At 44.3% G+C, this 22,770-nt stretch overlaps 2 protein-coding genes across 5 annotated transcripts in view; one reads left to right on the top strand and one right to left on the bottom strand.

The window, feature by feature from the left end:
• LOC143276679 (cytoplasmic dynein 1 intermediate chain 2-like) overlaps positions 1–3,217 on the top strand; it is a 45,060-nt gene extending 41,843 nt beyond the window's left edge. For all 4 annotated transcript variants that reach the window (XM_076581314.1, XM_076581313.1, XM_076581311.1 and 1 more), the window contains one exon: positions 32–3,217. In XM_076581314.1, the coding sequence (XP_076437429.1) occupies positions 32–157 (126 nt within the window). In that variant the 3' untranslated portion in view covers positions 158–3,217. The remainder of the gene's footprint in view (positions 1–31) is intronic.
• LOC143276680 (acid sphingomyelinase-like phosphodiesterase 3b) overlaps positions 2,012–22,770 on the bottom strand; it is a 21,539-nt gene continuing 780 nt past the window's right edge. Inside the window, exons 2-8 of the mRNA XM_076581315.1 lie at positions 17,333–17,525; positions 14,989–15,233; positions 10,834–11,006; positions 8,794–8,971; positions 6,955–7,175; positions 5,725–5,825; positions 2,012–4,544 (exon numbers count right to left, since the gene is read on the bottom strand). Coding sequence (XP_076437430.1) covers positions 4,400–4,544; positions 5,725–5,825; positions 6,955–7,175; positions 8,794–8,971; positions 10,834–11,006; positions 14,989–15,233; positions 17,333–17,525 — 1,256 coding nt within the window. The 3' untranslated portion in view covers positions 2,012–4,399. The remainder of the gene's footprint in view (positions 4,545–5,724; positions 5,826–6,954; positions 7,176–8,793; positions 8,972–10,833; positions 11,007–14,988; positions 15,234–17,332; positions 17,526–22,770) is intronic.

Below are 22,770 nucleotides of genomic sequence, written 5' to 3'. Positions count from 1 at the left end.
CCTCCCCAACACGTGGCCTCTGTTGTTCCAGCACATTGCCAACCCCAAGGCGGACGAGTGGTCCAAGTTTGTGCGCACTCTGCAGGAGATGAAGCAGCAGGCCACAGAACGTGAGGAGGACAACACTCTGTTGGGGACAGCCGCCCCCATTCGATGATCACTGCCGGCCAACTGTGATGCTCTGTGTGTGCGTGCATGTGTGTGTTCGCATGTGTGGGAGATAGCGACAGACTGGGGAGTGTCCTTGTTGTAGCGACTAACTCTTAGTTCTGTTCACGTCGGAGTTCTTTGTAGCTGTTACTTCTTACCCTGTGAATCGTTGTACTGTCTGTTAACCTTTACACCAGTAATTGCATCACTGTTGTTGTGCTCTTTACAGGTAAAGATTGCCCAAGTTTTATTCTGTTTAGTGGTTGTGGTTGTTTTGTGTGTGTTATTGTTTTGGTTTGTTGCAGTGGGTTGGGTTGGGGAGGAGGGTGGGAGTGGGGATGGATGATGTTTTACAGCAATTGGTTTACTCGGTTTTACATCAGAAGTTGAGTATATGCTTTTATGGCCATGTGATTAACTGTGAAGCTTTAATTCAAGCGTTAGTGCAGTTCAAGTTGTTTGTTTTTTTGGATCTGTTTTGCGTTTGACTGAAGCATCAGTGTTTTACCCAGGTGGGCTTTTTTCCTCTTCCATCGCGTCCCAGGTTGAATTCATAATATTTTACCTCCTACATGATCAGTACACTACTTTGGTCTTTAACAGGAACGTCCCAGGTTTGATTCGTAGTATTTTACCTCCTTCACGATCAGTACGCTACTTTGGTCTTCAACAGGAATGTCCCAGGTTTGATTCGTAGTATTTTACCTCCTTCACGATCAGTACGCTACTTTGGTCTTTAACAGGAACATCCCAGCGTTTGGTTCACATTTTGCCTGCTCCACATTCAGCATGTTGTTTCAGTCTGGTGTGGAACCTGTGCAGCTGAAATATCAGGTTGCCTGTGCTATAGCGGCGTGTTATTTGTTTGAACTCATCGAACCCTGGGCTCAAGCACTCCTCTGGTGTCAGAGTTTGTCTCATGAAAAAGTTTTTCACGTTCATTCACATGCATAAGCCACAAAGAAAGGGATCCCTTCTACAGGATTTCTGGATGTGACTCCCCAGGGTTGAATGGCAAAATCCCGTGGAAACATTCACTTTGGGTTGGTATACAGATGCACTTGCAAGCAGAAGAAAGCACACACACACACACAAAAAAAAAGGTTGTGCTGTACTGTAGCAACATCCAGCCCCTTGGGAGAAGAACCTGAATTTCACACACAGAAATGTGTGGTGACAAATAATACAATACAATGCAAAGCGCCACCACAAAACATGGTGAAACTGCCTGCTGCAGGCAGGCACCAACACTGAAGAAAACAGATGTTGGTTCACTGACATGGAGACACAAAGAAATGTGTAGGTAGTATCAACATACTTCATGCAGTTTAATCCGTTTCCAACAAGCTGTAATCACTTTATCTTATTGCACATGGCAAGCGTGATTTGACAGCAGAAACTGTTAATTTAAGAGTTGAATTTGGTAATCATCTTCAGCAGCAATGTTTGATAATCATCCTGTAAACAAGGCATTATGGTTTACACCTTGTTAATGAGGTAAATGTCAAGGCACAAAAGCTTTCTCCTTCTGGTAACATATAAATCATCACTGGTGTGAAGTGTGGCTCTGTGTTGATGGAAGGGTAGATACTGTATTTATTTACGGTATTTTTATAGTTTAACACTCCTTGGCCATTTCTGGGGCCTTGTATTGCCAGCAGACGGATTAGTGTGCAGTGAATAACAAAGGGTTGAGCCTGTCCATAGATTTCAAGGTTGAAGGCATAATACTCAAGAGAGCATCATAACCAAAAACCACCTGGGTTTATAAATATACATATATATTTTACAAATCTCACCGACTACTTTTAAAAGTGTATATGTGATGAAAAAGGTTTTTTGAAAATTTTTTTTATTATAATATATATATATAGCAAAGTGTACTTAGAGGTCAACAATATCTTGCCTACTTATATTTGTATGTACAGGGATCAGACTTAAAGCGTGGAGTGATGTACTTGATTTGGTTTTATGATGTACGGCAGCAAGTTTTAGTTGGTGTGGACTGTACTTGGTTAGTGAGCAGATGGAGTACTCGGTGGAATTGGGAGGTGTTCGGTACGTGCTGCAGATGACATTTCTGTGCGAGGAATCGTCCGCTTTTAGTTAGTTTGCTACCATTTGGTTAGTGGAGAACTTTGTGCGTGTTGTTGAAATATTTTCATGACAGTGTGTTTTGTCGTCGTATACTCAGTTGCATTTGTGTCCCATATTCTTCAGGCACTGTGCCATCAACAAAGTGGAAAATGTATGTGTTGACCCAAAATGATGCAGTTGTGAGCATTGTCCCCTGGAACAAGAGGTGAACTGTCTGAAAGACAGAACGGTGTTATGCATGGAAACCCACTGGTGGACAAGCCAGTCAGCAGCATGTACTGAATATTCTTCCTCTATAAGATATGTAGAATGTCTGTAATTTTACTGGATCTGTGTTTGAAGAGGGGAGACATTTCTTCTCAATCAGCATTGTACCAAAAGCATCAAATGTTGTTACCATTCAACATTATTTTTGTTTGTTAAGTTAATGAAGCAGAACTCACTAATTTTTCCTTTCTCAGTGTCCCTTTGCAACAAATGAAGAAACGTGCGTTTAAAATCGATGTTTGTCACGTTAATGAAATAGATCTTACCAGGTTTTCACCTGCTTTTTCCAGTGTCATTTAGCAACAGTTGTGAATGAAGGAATGTGCATTTAAAGCCGAGGTTTGCTCACCTTGGAAAAGACCGTTGTGGGGATGTTGTTGTAGACAGTTTAGTTCAGTTGCATTATTTTCGCTTGTTAACGTGTTGATTGTAAGAATGGTTTACGGTATTTCCCTCCCGTATTGTGCGTTTTTGTGTTCAGAGTTTTGCTGGTGGGTTTCTTGGTTGACCTCAATGCTTACTGGGCACCATATACCAAAGCATTTGAACATGACAAAAGTGAAGATTTGCTCGACCTTAGCAGTACTGAGATGAACACTTCTGATAATATGCATCAATCAGTCTTCTGAATTGCCAGGTATGCTGGGCTTATGATGTTTTTTTCTGGCATCAATTTCATTAATAAATTGTATATATTCATTGATGGTGTGTTCCAGGTGTACTTTTTGACATAATTGTATATATATATATGTATACAATTTATGTACACAGAATTTTCAGCTTTCAAAAAAAACATGCCCACTCCCACAGATACACCATCCCATCTTTCAAGCATGTGCACACAAAGGCACCTGCACTTGAAGGACATGGGCATTGCACGAAAGAAAAAGAAACTCTGAAAAATAACGAAGTCCCATCCCTCAAAAATATCTTTCACAGTATGGAAGTCTCAACAATCTAGGGCTGTCCTCCTGTTACTTTCTACTTCCAAGAGATTATTAATGTAAATACTAACATAGATAATATGTACCTTCCTTTCTTTTCTCTCTTTGTGTGTGTACGTGCACAAGTGCGTATGCGTGCATGTGTGTTGTACAGCACTAAAGTGAAATATTATCTGATTGGGGTATCTTTGTTTTGTTTTTTGGTAGCAAGTTAAAGCAGTGAAGTAAAACTGTTCTTTCCTTTAAATCAGTGAAGTAAAACTGTTCTTTCCTTAGTGACATACGTATCACTCCTCACCTAAAAAGCAAGGCCTTGTCCCAGTTTTGTTCTGTCAGTATTCTAGCTGTGACATTTCATCCTATGGGCATCACAAAGCGACCCATGTTAAGTGACAGGAACATCTTGAAACTCTTGTCTCCATGACACAATGATCCATTTTAAATGACAGCCTTGGTGGTTTTACTAATGTCATTTCCTAAATGAAATCACCGTTTTAAAAATGAAAGCCATGATGTTATCATCACTATTGTTTCCATGACTAAATGATGTGCTTTAAAGGGCACCCGTGATGTTATTTCTTTGTGGTTTCCAGGACAAAATTACCCACTTTAAACAGCCATATTATTACTATTTTCGTTTCCATGGTAAAATTAACTGTTTTAAGCAACAGCTATGATGGTAATACTTTGCTGTTTCCATGACAAATTTACCCATTTTAAAACAAGTCATGATGGAATACTACTGTCGTTTCCATGGCAAAGTTACCCATTTTAAAACAAGTCATGATGGAATTAGTACTGTTGTTTTCATTGCAAAATTACCCATTTATAAATGACAGCCACAACGCTATTACTCTTCATCTTTTCCATGATAAATTACCCATTTTGCTGTACAGCGATGGTGGTATTACTTCGCTGTTTCCATGACAAAAGGACCCGTGTTAACCGACAGGCACGACGGTATCACCACCATGATTCAGGCAGTGACTGTAATCGGCCCTGGTGTAGTGTCCAAAGCCACACAGGATCTTCCTCTTGCACACCTGGTCGCACCTGTCATTGCCATCTGCACCTGCTGCCGCAAATCTGGAACGAGAGGAGGCGGTGAAAGTTAGCAACATCACGGAAAGGGTGGCAGATGATGAGATGTCAACAATTTTGCCAGGGATAACCCTTTTGTCGCCATGGGTTCTTTAACGTGCACACAGGACCTTAGGGTCAAGCGGACGGGGGGAAGAAAATACTTGTGTGGGTAGATTCAATCGCTTCCTTACGTCTAGGCCATCACTCCACTACCTAATCTGATCATTGGAACTCCTTGAACAACCACATCATGACACCCTACTTAGCACCGTTTTCCTGTGGGGTACAGAACTAAAGTGTGTGTGTGTGTGTTCAAGAGAGAGAGAGAGTATGTATGTGTGTGTGTGTTCAAGGAAATGTTTGTTTAAGAAAAACAAAAAACATTGTGTTCAAGAGAGAGAGTGTGTGTGTTCAAGAGTGTGTGTGAGTGTGTGTGTGTGTCCAAGACTGGGTGTGTGTGTGTGTTCAAGAGAGAGCGAGCGTGTGTGTGTTCAAGAGTGTGTGTGTGTGTGTGTGTGTTCAAGAGTGAGTGAGTGTGTGTGTGTGTTCAGGAGAGTGTGTGTGTGTGTTCAAGACTGGGTATGTGTGTGTTCAAGAGAGAGAGAATGAGAGTGTGCGTGTGTGTTCAAGCGTGTGTTCAGGAGAGTGTGTGTGTGTGTTCAAGACTGGGTGTGTGTGTGTGTTCAACAGAGATAGATCGAGAGTGTCTGTGTTCAAGAGAGAGAGAGTGTGTGTGTGCGTTTGTTCAAGAGAGAGAGAGTGTGTGCAGAGAGAGTGTAAGTTTGTTCAAAAGTGTGTTTGTGTTCAGGAGAGTGTGTGATTGTGTGTGTTCAAGAGAGAGAGAGTGTGTGGGTGTGTCACAGTGTGTGTGTGTGCAAGAGAGAGAGTGTGTGTGCTGAAGAGAGAGAGTGTGTATGTGGGTGTGTGTTCAAGAGAGAGTGAGTGTGTGTGTATGTTCAAGAGTGTATGTGTGTTCAAGAGAGAGAGTGTGTGTGTGTGAGTGTTCAAGAGAGAGAGTGTGTGTGTGCATGTTCAAGAGTGTGTGTTCAAGAGAGAGAGTGTATGTGTGTTCAAGAGAGCGAGAGAGAGTGTATGTGTGTTCAAGAGAGTGTGTGTGTGTGTGTGTGTTCAAGAGAGAGTGTGTGTGAGTGTATGTGTGTGTGACCACAGCGACAGTAACTACCTGAAGTAATCGTTGAGAAGAGCATCTCCCTCCGAGCTGGATGCCATGCGGGTCACCAGTTTGTGAAGCGATGCCGCACTGACATCATGGAGTCTGTAGTGCTGCAACAGGGAGGGGGACAAACTTCAATCATTTTCTGAACGCTTACCTGATTTGATTTTCTCACCTTTTCTGAATAAATGTGGTTGTCAATACGTGTTCATAATATTATATACTCTGAGCTCTGTTGAACATACGCCATTCACACACAGACACAAAAAGTAAACGGAAGCTGAGGATTTATCATATATAAACTTGGCTTCCTGGGGGGGAGCAGCCCAAATCTCACACAGAGAAATCTGTTGTGACAAAAGAGTGATACAACACAAACCAACACAATAAATAAAATACAATCCACACAAAAAATGGAACCCAACACAATCCAACACAACAATAAATAAAATTTAGCCCAACACAATACAATAAATAAAATCTAATCAAATACACCACTACAATAAATTAAATACAATCCAATACAACACCAGAGTAAATAACATACAATCCAACACAACACAATAAATAACATACAATCCAACAACACAGTCAAATACACAATATATAAAATACAACCCAACACAACTCGATAAAGCACAATCCATCCCATCAAAACACAATTCAACCCAACCCAATCTGACACAATACAATACTCTACAATCTAACATAACCCAACCCAACCTAATCCAACACACCACACCACACAACACCACATCCTACCACACCCCACACCACCCCACACCACCCCACATCATGCCCCAACACACCACACCACACATCACACCACACTAAACAACCACACCCCACCCCACACCACCACATACCACCCCACCCACACCACCACACCACAACCACATCACACCCCACCCTACGCATCACACCACACCACCACCACATCACACCACCATACTACATCACACCCCACCCTACGCATCACACCACACCACACACACCACATCCCACCACATCACACACCACCACATCCCACTACACCACACCCCACCCCACCCTACGCATCACACCACACCACCACCACACCACATCCCACTACACCACACCACATCACACCCCACCCCATGCATCACACCCCCACACCACACCACCACCACACCACACCACACTCCACTCCACTCCATCCCACTCAACTCCACACCATCCCGCCCCACACACCACACCACACCACTCCACACCCCACACCTCAGTGAAGGAGTACAGCAGTGTGAAGTTGGCCTCCTGGCCCTGACCAAACAGCGGCAGATCCAGTCTGTACTGTTCAACGTTGACGTGGTCCCCAGTCTGACGGTCGTACGTCACCAGGCGGATGGCTGGGTTGTGGGGCGGCCCCACCTCACCGGACGGCAGCTTGAATCGCCAGGGAGTCACAGAGGGCGCCACAAACAGCGGAATGGCTGGCATGCCTGGCAGGTGGGGGGAAAAAAAAGTTTGAAGCAAACAAGTGATTTTAACAATACAGCATCTTTTTTTTCATTTTGGTTCTGTTTACATCAAAGGTACTCCGTTCACAAAGAAACAAAATCATGTGTTGTGTCACACATGGCAATGTAGTCAACACCAGTTGTTAGAAAATCAAGATTAACAACAAAAAAAACAAGTTATATCTGAAGTTTTTTTGTTGTTTTTTTATAGATCAAGATCCTGGATAGAAGACAGTTCTTTGAAATATATTTCTTCTAACCAAGGTTTCTATTCTGACTGATGAAAATGAACTCTCTCTTCCTCCACATTGTGTGTGTGTGTGTGTGTGTGTGTGTGTGTGTGTTGAGTATGTGCAAGCTTTCTGGTTTGGTTTTCTGAATAAAATATGGTATCGTCATTGTAGAACATCCTTGTGGCTACTGTATCATTGATTTATAAAGCAATTTCAACATTTCTTTTTCAATATGACCTAATTTTATGTCCGCCAGGTGTACATGCCTGTTTCTTTGGGGCACATGCATAATGTACATGTATGTAATTCTGTAACACACACACTACAACACATTAAACACACACATTCACCACAACATATTACACACACCACTCATTCACCTCAACACATTGCACATACCACACACATTAAAGACAACACATTGCACAAATATTCACCACAACACATTACAAACACATTCACCACAACACATACACATTCACCATAACAAATTACACATACCACACACATTCACTACAACACATTACAGATTCACCACAACATTACATATACCAAACACATCCACCACAACATATCACACATACCACTTATTCACCACAACACATTACACAAACCATACACATTCACAATACATTACACACACATCACACTGATTCAACACAACACACTGCACATACATTCACTGTAACACATTACACATACAAGCATTCAGCACAATACACTGCACACATTCACCACACCAGATACCATACACATTCATCAAAACACATACCACACACATTCACCACAACACATTACACACACACATTCAACGCAACACATTGCACACACATTCACCACAACACATACCATACACATCCACCACAACACATTACACACATTCACCACAACACATACCATACACATTCACCACAACACATTACACACACACATTCACCACAACATTACACACACACACATTCACCACAACACTTACCATACACATTTACCACAACAGTGCACATACACATTCACCACAACACACTGCACACACATTCACCACAACACACTGCAACACACTGCACACACATTCACAACACACTACACACACATCCACCACAACACACTGCACACACATTCACCACAACACACTGCACACACATTCACCACAACACACTGCACACACACATTTACCACAACACAACACATACCATACACATTCACCACAACACACTGCACAAACATTCTCCACACCACATCACACACACATTCACAACACATTACACACACCACACACATTCACCACAATCTCTCACTCTACACAAGTACACTCCTTTCTTCCCCCCACCCCCCCCCCCCCCCCGGCCCACCCTCACCCTCTCACTCACCCTTGTGATCATAGAAGACCTTGAAGCCGTCGTAGTGGTCGTGTCCAAAGTGCATGGCCTTGATGACATCAGCGTAGTCCCTCAGGACTTTGGTGATGGGCCCCACGAACTCCTCCTGGTACCAGTGTACCCCCCTGGGGGTGTGTACCCCGGGTGGGATGTGTGCCGCCAGGATCACCTGGAAGGACAGCAATTATCAGCAATTATCACCTGAAAGGACTGCAACTATCACCTGAAAAGAGACCAGTTATCACCACCTGAAAAGAGACCAGTTATCATCACCTGAAAGGACTGCAACTATCACCTGAAAAGAGACCAGTTATCACCACCTGAAAAGAGACCAGTTATCATCACCTGAAAGGAGATCAGTTATCATCACCTGAAAGGAGACCAGTTATCATCACCTGAAAGGAGACCAGTTATCACCACCTGAAAGGAGACCAGTTATCATCACCTGAAAGGAGACCAGTTATCATCACCTGAAAGACCAGTTATCACCACCTGAAAGGAGACCAGTTATCACCACCTGAAAGGAGACCAGTTATCATCACCTGAAAGGAGATAAGTTATCATCACCTGAAAGGAGACCAGTTATCATCACCTGAAAGGAGACCAGTTATCATCACCTGAATGGAGACCAGTTATCATCACCTGAATGGAGACCAGTTATCATCACCTGAAAGGAGACCAGTTATCACCACCTGAAAGGAGACCAGTTATCACCACCTGAAAGGAGACCAGTTATCACCACCTGAAAGGAGACCAGTTATCACCACCTGAAAGGAGACCAGTTATCACCACCTGAAAGGAGATAAGTTATCATCACCTGAAAGGAGACCAGTTATCACCACCTGAAAGGAGATAAGTTATCATCACCTGAAAGGAGACCAGTTATCATCACCTGAAAGACCAGTTATCACCAGTTATCACCACCTGAACGGAGACCAGTTATCACCACCTGAAAGGAGATAAGTTAACATCACCTGAAGACGGGTGCAGTGGTTGAATGGTTGGAGCACTGGGTTCTCACATGAGTTTCCTGAGTTCGATCCCCAGTCATGGTGAACCCGGTGGGGTAAAGGTGGAGGTTTTGTCCTTTCTCCCATCAACCATAGTGATCAACACATTTGAAACATACTGACCACTGAACATCACAGAGCTAAAAACACTTTAAACATACTGATCAATACATATCACAGAGCTAAAAACACTTTAAACATACTGATCAATACATATCACAGAGCTAAAAACACTTTAAACATACTGATCAATACATATCACAGAGCTAAAAACACTTTAAACATACTGATCAATACATATCACAGAGCTAAAAACACTTTAAACATACTGATCAATACATATCACAGAGCTAAAAACACTTTAAACATACCAATTGTTTATTGTGCTAAAAACACTTTAAACATACCAATCGTTTATAGTGCTAAAAACATTCTAAACATACCGATCAATACACATCGATCATACCTAAATTTAATTAAATTTATCAATTAATTAGAGACGGGAAATCAACTCAGTCAAAGTTCACCAAGAAAGACAGCCTATGTACAGAAGTGCGTGTGTGTGAAACTGATTGTGTATGTGTGCATGATTGCATATGCGTGAGTGCACGTGTGCACACACACACACACACAAACCCACACACAACCCCCCCACACCTCCCTCCACACACACACGCAAACAAACACACATGCACACACAGAGACACACACACACAAACACACATGCACACACACAGACACAGACACACACACATGCACACACACAGACACACACACACAAACACACATGCACACACACAAAAACACATGCACACACACAGACACACACACATACCCAAACACACATGCACACACACATACACAAACACACACACAAACACACATGCACACACACACAGACACAAACATACATGCACACACACACACAAACACACATGCACATGCACACACACACATGCACACAAACACACACACACACAAACACACATGCACACACACACAACACAAGCACACAACACACCTTCTCATGCTGGTTTCTGGCCCTAGCCAGCACAGTGCCAAGCCAGTGCAGTTGCCCTGTGGGGTCGTGGATACCCAGGGTGGCCTTGTCGGATGTGTAGTACAGGTTGGTATTGAGGACCACCATCCGTAGCTTGTGGCCCGAAGAGGGGATCAGCCGTGTGTAGTAACCACCTGGGGAAAACGACGCACACATACACACACACAGCATACATAGACAAACACACACATACAAAACACGCATACAACACACACACACACACACATACACTCCACACACACACAAATATACACCACACACATACATACACGCACACAACACACACACACACACAAACCCTGAAGTTTGTCAGAAAATCCAACAATCACATGTACTAAAAACTGACGCTGGTTCTTCTTCTTCTTCTTCTTTGTTTGTGGGCTGCAACTCCCACGTTCACTCGTATATACACGAGTGGGCTTTTACGTGTATGACCGTTTTTACCCCGCCATGTAGGCAGCCATACTCCGCTTTCAGGAGTGTGCATGCTGGGTATGTACTTGTTTCCATAACCCACCGAACGCGACATGGATTACAGGATCTTTAACGTGCGTATTTGATCTTTTGCTTGCGTGTACACATGAAGGGGGTTCAGGCACTAGCAGGTCTGCACATATGTTGACCTGGGAGATCGGAAAAATCTCCACCCTTTACCCACCAGGTGCCGTCACCATGATTCGAACCTGGGACCCTCAGGTTGAAAGTCCAGCGCTTTAACCATTCGGCCATTGCGCCCGTCGCTGGTTCCATCTCCCACCTGCCCCAGTGGACAAGAGGACCAGACAACAGAGAACATTCTCCAGAACTACCCCCCCCCCCAACCTCCCCACCCCCTGTTCAAACAGGCAAGACAAGATGTGTGGCCTGTCGACTCCACTCACGACCAAACAATATGGCAGCCACAAGGAGCTGGAGAAAATGACGTCATTCATCACCAGAACTCAACTCATGTTGGTGTATTTGTGAATGCCAAGATGATTTCAGTTTCAGTTTCTCAAGGAGGTGTCCCTGCGTTCAGACAAATCCATATACGCCACACCACATCTGCTTGGCAGATGTCTGACCAGCAGCATAACCCAAAGTGCTTGGGCAAGCCATGAGTGCTTGCATACACATTTGTCTACATATCCGACCGGATTTCTTCTACAGATTTCTTGCCAGAGGACACTTTGGTTGCCATGGGTTCTTTTTCAGTGCGCCAAGTGCATGCTGCACACGGGACCTCGGTTAATTGTCACATTCGAATGGCTAGACACTCACGAACTGTGTACTGGCTGACAAGTGTCTTAACTGTTCTGCCACCTTCCTCCCAGAAGGACAAAGCGGTCAGAAAATGGGGGCGAGACTGACTGACGGGTCTGGAAGTTTCAGTTTCTCAAGGAAGTGTCACTATGTTTGGACAAATCCATATACGCTGCACCACATCTGTAAGGCAGATACCTGACCAGCTGCATAACCCAGGCCTAGAGCACATGCTTAATATGTGTTGTGTACCTATCAGAGTGGATTTCTTCTGCAAGCATTTTGCTGGAGCAGAACACTTATGTTGCCACAGGTCCTTTTATCAGTGCGCCAAGTGTGTGCTACACAGGGGACCTCAGTCACCACTGAACAACACCGAAGTGACTCAGCAGCAGTGCAGGGTCTCCTCTGGTGTGTGGCCTCCTCGCGACCTAACATCGACGGTTCCCTGTGGACTGCCGATGCTGGAACTGTGACAGACGAACCCGGGTGTGGCCGTGTATGGGGGAATCTAAATGAGCGGCGTGGGAGTAATGCCACTGAAACGGCGCAGATGATGGGGCAACAAAAAAAAGAAAAAAGTGTGTGCTACACAGGGGACCTCAGTTTATTTTGTATTTGTATTTGTATTGTATTTCTTTTTATCACAACAGATTTCTCTGTGTGAAATTCGGGTTGCTCTCCCCAGGGAGAGCGCGTTGCTATACTACAGCGCCACCCATTTTTTTTGTATTTTTTCCTGCGTGCAGTTTTCTATTTGTTTTTCCTATCAAAGTGGATTTTTCTACATAATTTTGCCAGGAACAACCCTTTTGTTGCCGTGGATTCTTTTACGTGCGTGTTATCTGAATGATTGGGGAGAGAGTTGAGGGGGGAGGGAGGGAGGGAGGGAAGGAGGCAGGGGAGGGGGGAAGTACAGCAAGGCGATGTTTCCGCTCATTCTGCAAACTCACACCCTTCAGTTAACTCTTTCCATACGAACGACAAAAGAGACGACGTTAACAGCGTTTCACCCCAGTTACCATCATCAAAATATTGCAAGCGGAAGGCTCTCATACTGAAGAGGTGAATGTTGACAAAGAATACCACAATTCTGACGACGGAAGCTATAGGTTGGGTCATTCAGACACCCACTGGACATCTGAAGGGTCTGTGTAGAGGAGAAGAGAGGACTGGCCGTACTGAGTGAGTTAACCTGACAGAGAAAAGAGGACAATGCTTCAGTAAATCAATTCAACTTACGAACGCTACCGAAACCATCACAGTGGAGTGATGGCCTAGAGGTAACGCGTCCGCCTAGGAAGCGAGAGAATCTGAGCGCGCTGGTTCGAATCATGGCTCAGCCGCCGATATTTTCTCCCCCTCCACTAGACCTTGAGTGGTGGTCTGGACGCTAGTCATTCGGATGAGACGATAAACCGAGGTCCCGTGTGCAGCATGCACTTAGCGCACGTTAAAGAACCCATGGCAACAAAAGGGTTGTTCCTGGCAAAATTCTGTAGAAAAATCCACATCGATAGGAAAAAGAAATAAAACTGCATGCAGGAAAAAAATACAAAAAAAAAAAAAGAAAAAAGGGTGGCGCTGTAGTGTAGCGACGCGCTCTCCCTGAGGAGAGCAGCCCGAATTTCACACAGAGAAATCTGTTGTGGTAAAAAGAAATACAATACAAATACATGATGAGTAGGAAGTATGAGCCTGCAAAGTGACTCATTTTCACAGTAATGAGATCCTACTCGGATTTAAGTCAGCAAGAAAAAAACGCATTTTACATCCCTATTCTTAACTTTCTGGCTGGAATTACCATCATTGACAGAAATGCCGGAAGACAGTGTGGTGGCAGTATCAACAACAGCAACAGCAGCCACTGTATCAGATAAAAGCAGCAGAAATGGTATTAGCAGTAGCAGCTGCGTAGCAGTAGTTACAGTACTCATTGCTACAGCTCCAGTTCCAGTTTTCTAATAATAATAATGGTATTTATACAGTGCTGAATCTTGTGCATAGACAAATCAAAGCGCTTTCGCACCAGTCATTCTCATGCACACATAACTCTAAAACTGGAGAAACTGAAGACAAGGAAGAGGCAGGGAAGGGAGGCTATTTTCTCTGAGGCATCACTGCTTTGGACACACCCAAAATACTGTCGCTATCAAGATACCGTGTCACCAACAGCAATACCACCTGGCAGAATACAAGAAGTAGTTAACTCTTTCACTACCGTATACAGCTTTCGTCGACAAGACAGTTCACTGCCACAGGTGACGACAGTTGATATCAAGGGATTATGTTAAACGGACAGTTTTTCACACTGTAACAAATCTCAACAGCTGCAGCCAACTTCCCCATGCAAAAAGAAATCCACCATCCTTCCCCACTTTGACCCACTTTGAGGTGAACACGTCCACTGTGTTGTTTTGACACGAACTAAATCACGTGACTGAGAGCATTCAGCCTAAAATATTTGACACTGGGGAGAGCTTTTCACACAGAAACTGGCAACAAAAGAGTTCATCTTTCTCTTTATTTTCTCCTTACATTTCATTTTATTTCTTTATCTATTTGATTACTGATTTTCATTTTATTTCATCATCTATTTATCAATGTTAATGTATTCATTAATTAATTTAATGACTTATCCATTAAAATGTTAATGTTTCCCTTTTTTTCCTCCCTCAAGGCCTGAGTGTGTTGGGTTACGCTGCTGTCAGGCTATCTCCTTGGCAGATGTGGTGTTGAATATATCATGGATTCGTCTGAAGGCTGTGATGACGCCTCCTTGAGTAACTGAACTGAACTGAACTGAACTGAACTGAACCGAACCGAACTTTCTCACAGAAACACACCGAGAAAAGAAACGCAGGCAACACTCACCCTTCCTGAAGTTGGCCATCTGCTCCTCCTCCCCGATCCAGTCCCGCCACATGTCGGCTGTGGTGTTGTAGATGAGGCTAGGGACAGCCGGGAACTGGCTGGCCGGGTAGTAGTCATGGTTACCAAAGGCGGCGAACACCGGGGTGTGAGGGAACGCCCTCGTCATGGCGTTCGTCAAGTTCTGGAGCACGTCCATGTTGATTGTCGTCGTCAGGTTGTCGTTGGAGATGTGCGCAACCGTGTCCCTGGAGAACATTTGATTTGGTGTGGATACTTATACAGTGCCTGTCCTCGGTCCAAGACCAAACTGTAAGCACTTCACAGAGTCACTGACTGATATGGATACTTATATAGCAACTGTCCTAGGTCAGAGACCAAGCTCTAAGCACTTTACAAATTTGGGGTCATTTGCACAACAGGCTGCCTACCTCGACAGAGCCGACTGACAGCTACCATTGGGCGCTCATCATTTGTTTCCTGTGTCATTCAATCAGTTCTCTGGCACGCACACATAGACACTCACACAGACATAAAACATTTTACGTGCATGACCGTTTGGTTTATTTACCCCACCATGTAGGCAGCCATACTCCGTTTTCAGGAGTGTTCTTGTTTCAATAGCCCACCGAATGCTGACATGGATTACAGGATCTTTAACATGTGTATTTCATCTTCTGCATGTGTATACACACGAAGGGGGTTCAGGCACTAGCAGCTCTGCACATATGTTCATCTATGAGATCGGAAAAATCTCCACCCTTTCCCCACCAGGCGCCGTAACAGAGATTTGAACCTGGGACCCTCAGATTGAAAGTCCAACGCTTTAACCACTCGGCTATTGCACCCGTCTAGGTAAATGAAACAAAATAAAGAACCAGCTGTATGAATGTTTTCTGCAATTCATGGATGTAAACATTCAACACTCTTGTGTGCGCAATGCGATGCTATCCCTGGAAAAGGAAACTGTGACACCCACCTGTCTTGTAAGACAACCAATGTGCACTTGCTGGGGATCACAATGTGGAACGTGAGCAGTTTACATACCGAGATCTACACTACCATCTTTCTGCTTCTTCTGCGTTCGTGGGCTGCAACTCCCACGTTCACTCGTATGTACACGAGTGGGCTTTTACGTGTATGACCGTTTTTACTCCGCCATGTAGGCAGCTATACTCCATTTTCGGGAGTGTGCATGCTGGGTATGTTCTTGTTTCCATAACCCACCGAACGCTGACATGGATTACAGGATCTTTAACGTGCGTATTTGATCTTCTGCTTGCGTATACACACGAAGGGGGTTCAGGCACTAGAAGGTCTGCACATATGTTGACCTGGGAGATCGGAAAAATCTCCACCCTGTAGCCACCAGGCACCGTTACCGAGATTCGAACCCGGAACCCTCAGATTAAAAGTCCAACGCTTTAACCACTCGGCTATTGCGCCCGTCGACACTACCATCTGAACATACACATCATCAGTACAGATGTAAAAAGTCTGTCCCCCATTTAACCCATGCCATCCACCCTCCCCTAAACCAAGCACCACCCACCCTCGACTACCCTGCAGAATTTATACAGTTTACCAGAGGACAACCCTAAGGTGCCGTGGGTTCTTTTTAAGTGCGCCAAGTGCATGCTACACAAAGGTCCTCAGTTTATCCTCTTGTCTAAATGACTAGACGCTCTGTTTTGGTTTTCCAGTCAAACTTGCAAGAAAGGACGATACTTAGAATGGAACCCTGACCCTCACAGGCACTGTACTGGCAGATAAGCGTCTTCACCATTCTGCCATCTTCCTCATGAGTTTATATATATCTACAGCAACACCCTGCACACCCATCATCATCACTACACACACACACACAGAGGAAGAATTACAGCAAAAGCATGACTGTTTTTCTTTATGTCTGTATTATACCGTGTCTTAAAAGAAAGCCTTAACTCACTCAGTAAGGCCAGTCCTCTCTTCTCCTCTACACAGACCCCTCGGATGTCCAGTGGGTGTCTGAATGACCCAACCTTTAGCTTTTGTTGTCAGAATTGTGGTATCTTTGTCAACATTCACCTCTTCAGTATAAGAGCCTTCCGCTTGCAATAATTTGGGTGAAACGCTGTTAACATCGTCTCTTTCGCTGTTCGTATGGAGAGAGTTAAAAAAAAAAAAAAAGCCTTAATGTTTTATGACAAAGTGTTTCTATGCTATTCCATTCACACAAACCCTGTCCCCCATTTACTCCATCACCCGCCTCCCGCACCTCTCCATAACCAAAGCACCACCTCCCTTCCAGTGCCCCTCACCCCCGCCCCTCCCCCCCCCCCCCACCCCTCCCCCCCACAGCTCTCACCCTGTCCACAGCACAAAGTCCACCTCCTCAGGGTAGGTTGCCATGGCATCAATGGCGGCGGTCACCAGCGCCCAAGGGGAGTCACACCAGTAGTCTCCCAGGGCGGCGGGGCGGTCCACGCGAGCATTGCACGACAGCTGGGAGCTCGTGTAGGTGTGGTCATAATGGAAATCAGTCACGTGCCAAAACTTGCCTGCCAATCAAATCACAGTTTTCATCATTTGAGAAACCACGCGGGCATTGCACGACAGCAAAGCGGTTGTGTAGGTGTGGTCATAATGGAAATAAGTCAAGTGCAAAAAAAAAAAAGAAAAAAAAAAAAAAGAAAAAAATAAAAAGTCACGTGCCAGAACTTGCCTGCCAATCAAATCATAGTTTTCATCAGGAACAACTTGAGGCCCAATCCAAAGCGCTTTCAAAACACTGAAGACTGATACTGATAGAGGGTGGGGGGATGAGGGTGGGGTGATTGTGGAGAGAGGTGTTTGCAGCTGGGCCTTTCCATTTAACGTCACACCACACAGATAGAAACTACAGGCATGACTGCGCAAGCTCTGTGGTGGTCTTGCCATGTCGTTGTTCTGTTGAAAGTGTATCTTTGTGCGTGCATGTGTGTGTGAGGGTAGTGGGGACAGCATACAAGATCGAGCCGCCATTGTTTCTTGTGATTTTTAGATGGGAGCGGCTGATGACTGAATGTCTTGTTGTTAATACCCATTGCACATACCAAACTCCTCTGAAGCCAATACAGTCTTGAAGGCTTGATTACACTGTCACCCATTTTGATTACGTTCACTGGACTCAGTACCGAAATAAAATAAACTAGATCTAATTACATACTACAACAACGCAACTTTGGGTGGCCGTTAGATCGCAGTTTTCTGTACTCGTGATGGGTAAAAGCAACGCAGCAACTGACACGGAGTGAGCAGATCTGACAACCAGAGTGGCTTCCAAGTAATTCGTCTGTACCAGCTGAACTTTTCTTTCTTCCAAAGCTCAAGGGATCTTTTTTGGGGGGGTGAGGGGGGTGGGGGGGGGGCTGTTTTGTTTGCCGTTTGTTTTTTAAGTGTTATTGCAGCTGGCCTAACTGTATTTGATGGGAGACTGTTCCAGTTCCAGCGATAGAAGACCCTTTTTATCTATTGTCGGTGGAGAATGCAATTCATTCGAGAAGTTTCTGGCTGCTCGCAACGACATTCAAGAACCGCGGCTAACCTAATCGCTGCATTCCGAATGCCACCAAACTGGGCGGGACTGCACAAGCGATCAGTTTCTGTGTCAGAAGTGAAATGTGCGTGTTCCCCCTGAAAACGAAGTATGACTGCCTTCTTGGCGGGGGTAAAAACGGCCATTCGCGTAATTAAATGCCCACTCCCTGCACAGCCCACGAACGAAGAATATTGTACGCGTCTCCCCTTGAACTTGGGGTCTATTTAGATCTCCACCCATGTCTCACTCTGTCAGGTTTGTTGACAAAATTATCCGTTTTCTTCCTTGGGCTACACACATCAGTTTTATTGTTATTATCGTCACAAAAATAATATTGCTCAAACGGTCCTGAGCTCTGGCACCAATGATCATGTCGAATAAACTAAATAGCAGCCACGGATTCTCTCTCACACAGAGAGCGAGAGAGAGAGAGAGAGGCTGATCATTGTTGTTATAATTTCTGTTATTATCATTATCATTATTACTATTATTGTTATTTTCATTGATGTTAAATTGAAAACGGAATGGGAAGCCCAGAGTGGCATAAGGCAATGCGCAACTTTCAGATTAAAAAACTCACATGGTCATACTGCCCGGGACTTGCAGGTGTTAAGGGAAATGAGCGAGCTGACAGACTTGTTGGTAACGCAACACCAACGAGCGGCCTACATCTAGGAAAATCGGAAATCCTCAGAAAAGTCAAAGAATATCAAAAAGAACAGGTACCAGGCCATCACACCATCGATCGCCTCAAAGAAATAAAAGCAGAGAGAGGGAGCAGCCGCAAGTCTAACATGAAAGGTAAAGCACGATGCTTTGCAAATCAAACAAATATCGGCATCATTTCCAAACCAACATTGCGCAAATTTCTTCAAAACGGAACAGAGTCTCTGTGGGCTTTTCCAAATACAATAGACTGAGCAACACACTAGACGCCACGTTCTTGGCATCAGAGATCTTTTCCCATCCCTCTTGCGGCCAATCAGTGGCAGCCTCTGTGCGTGTGTGTATGTGTGTGTTTGTGTGTATGTGTGGGTCTGTGCTTTTGAGTGCGTTTGTGCATGCGTGAGAGTGTAAGTGTACACAAGTGTCAGGAGAGTTCTGTACACGTGTGTGTGTGTGTGTGTGTGTGTGTGTGTGTGAGGGGAGGTGGGGGTGCGGGGGGGAGGTGGGGCAGAGGATGAGGTATGTGAGTGTATGCATGCCTACACTGTGGGAGCAACAGGATATTGGAACGTATATATATATATATATCTTTGTATATAATTATGTGTGTGGGCTTGGGGGTGGGAGATATGGGCGTATGTGTGTGTGCTTGTACAAGTAAGTGTTCATCTCTGTGAGTGTGTGTTTGTGTGTGTGTGTGTGCTGTGGAAGCTGCGATACGTAGACTAGAAATGAGTGTGTGGAGGAGAGGGGTAGAGGAGGTGCAAGGTAATGTGTGTGTGTGTGTGTGTGTGTGTGTGTGTGTTGGAGCTCATGTACGTTTATATATATGTATTTGACTGTGCTTTCATATCTGTGAAACTGCATGTTTGGTGCATATCTATTATGCATGTGTGGGTGTATGTGTGAATGTGTGTCTTCATGTTTCACATTTATTTGCTTATTTATCATCATTGTTGTCTCATTTATTTATTTTTTATTATTATTATTATTATTTTATTATTATTATTATTACTACTACTACTACCTTTTTCTACATTATAATTATTATTTATTTATTTATTTATTTATTTATTCATGTAAGCTTATCTATTATTTATTCCCCCCTTTTTTTTTTCTCAAGGCCTGACTAAGCGCGTTGGTTTACGCTGCTGGTCAGGCATCTGCTTGGCAGATGTGGTGTAGCGTATATGGTTTTGTCCGAACACAGTGACGCCTCCTTGAGCTACTGAAACTGAAACTCATTGATGTTGTCATTTACTCATATATTTGATTATTTAATTATTTATTCATGTTATAAACTCTCCTTGATTTGCGGGCTTATTTATTATTGTAACCTACTTGTTTATATTTGAATGTTGTTTTACATGTTTTTAGTAATTTCTTAACGAGTGTGAAATGGAGACTGATGGTGGGTGCATGCATGGGTATTTGATGCAACTGAGACTGTGTGCTTCTGAGCATATGCAAATCAGCTCATGTTTGTCTATATTTGTACTATTTTGGATTCAGCTGTGTGCACCACACCAAACATCTCCTTTTAACTCTTTCCATACGAACAGCGAAAGAGACGACGTTAACAGCATTTCACCCCAATTACCATCATCAAAATATTGCAAGCGGAAGGCTCTTATACTGAAGACGTGAATGTTGACAAAGAATACCACAATTCTGATGACGGAAGCTAAAGGTTGGGTCATTCAGACACCCACTGGACATCCGAGGGGTCTGTGTAGAGGAGAAGAGAGGACTGGCCGTACTGAGTGAGTTAAGGACAAAAAATTATCTTGTGATCTTGTGATAGTGATCTGGCCTCTGCTGATCCTACACAGATTTATTATCAATATGGAGGGGAAACTTCAATCTGCATCAGCACAGTTCACAACATCAGTTCTCTCCTGATTTCTCCAATTTCTCCTTATCAGCTGACACATCAAAAGACTTGAAAAGAGGAAGTCATGTTTTTTCTAATCTGTGAAGCACAACTGTGTGTTGGTCGGCAAAGTTGTACAGTATGCCAGTGTACTACAGGTTGAATTTAATGACCTATTGGCGTGACATCCTTTGAACCAAGGTTGTTTGGGGTTCTTGGTCCGGGTGGTGTGTGTGTGTGTGTGTGTGTGTGTGTGTGTGTGTGTGTGTGTGTGTGTGTGTGTGTGTGAGTGTGTGTGTGTGTGTGTGTGTGTGTCATGACGGTCAGATCAGTGTCTGTGCGTGTGCCGGTGAACTTGAATGCACTGTCACGTTCAAGATTGACTTAATGCAACAGTCGGCTGGCAATAAGTGTAAATCCAATTAAACACACTTCCGGCTTCAGTTGTCGAACTCAGTGACACTGACAGACTTAAGAATTCACCGTATGTCCTTTGTTTGAATTAATTATAAGGGGGAAAAAAAGGATCACTGTGACAATTGACAGGCTTATATCGTAGCGAACATCGTTGTAAATGCAATTTTACTGAAGTTGACCTTAGCCTAAAGAGCGACAGCCAGCTAACTGAGTAATAGGTTGAAAATCTGTGATCATTAGATCAGTCCACATAAATTCCATGGACCATAATAACTTAATGTTATACTTTATACACATGCACACGAGAGAGAGACTGGAGAGAGAGAGAGACAGACAGACATAGAGAGAGACAGAGGGACTGAGAGAGACAGCTAGACAGAGAGACAGAAACCGACCAGAGAGAATGAACTGAAGAAATGGGCTGACCAGAGATGGAGCGAGAGAGAGAGCGAGAGAGAGACAGAACTTGAACAGACAGAGAGACTGGGAGATAGGGACTGAGAGAAAGAAGGGGAGCTGAGAGAGAGAGACAGAGAGAGACAGAGACAGACTGGGAGATAGGGCCTGAGAGAGAGAAGGGGAGTTGAGAGAGAGACAGAGACAGACTGGGAGATAGGGCCTGAGAGAGAGAAGGGGAGTTGAGAGAGAGACAGAGACAGACTGGGAGATAGGGCCTGAGAGAGAGAAGGGGAGCTGAGAGAGAGACAGAGACAGACTGGGAGATAGGGCCTGAGAGAGAGAAGGGGAGCTGAGAGAGAGACAGAGACAGACTGGGAGATAGGGCCTGAGAGAGAGAAGGGGAGTTGAGAGAGAGACAGAGACAGACTGGGAGATAGGGCCTGAGAGAGAGAAGGGGAGTTGAGAGAGAGACAGAGACAGACTGGGAGATAGGGACTGAGAGAAAGAAGGGGAGTTGAGAGAGAGAGACAGAGAGAGAGACAGAGACAGACTGGAAGATAGGGACTGAGAGAGAAGGGGAGCTGAGAGAGAGAGACAGAGACGGGGAGAGAGAGACAGAGACGGAGAGAGAGAGAGGCCGGCGGGGGTGAGAGAGAGCGTGTGTTTGAATACACCAACATCCTTTCTTACGGCCAATTTTTACCACCATCACTGACACCCATTCCAACACACACACAGACACACAAATACACAAGAGCGCGCGCGGCACTCACCGCTGCACAAACACTGGACACACACAGGCCAGACACCCTGGCAACACACATACTGTATGTTCAAGTTATGTTCGCGCGCGCACACACACACACACACA

The sequence above is a fragment of the Babylonia areolata genome, chromosome 32 (genome assembly GCF_041734735.1).
Source record: "Babylonia areolata isolate BAREFJ2019XMU chromosome 32, ASM4173473v1, whole genome shotgun sequence".
NCBI classification, from domain to species: domain Eukaryota; kingdom Metazoa; phylum Mollusca; class Gastropoda; order Neogastropoda; family Buccinidae; genus Babylonia; species Babylonia areolata.
This window is presented reverse-complemented; position numbering and strand designations above follow the sequence as displayed.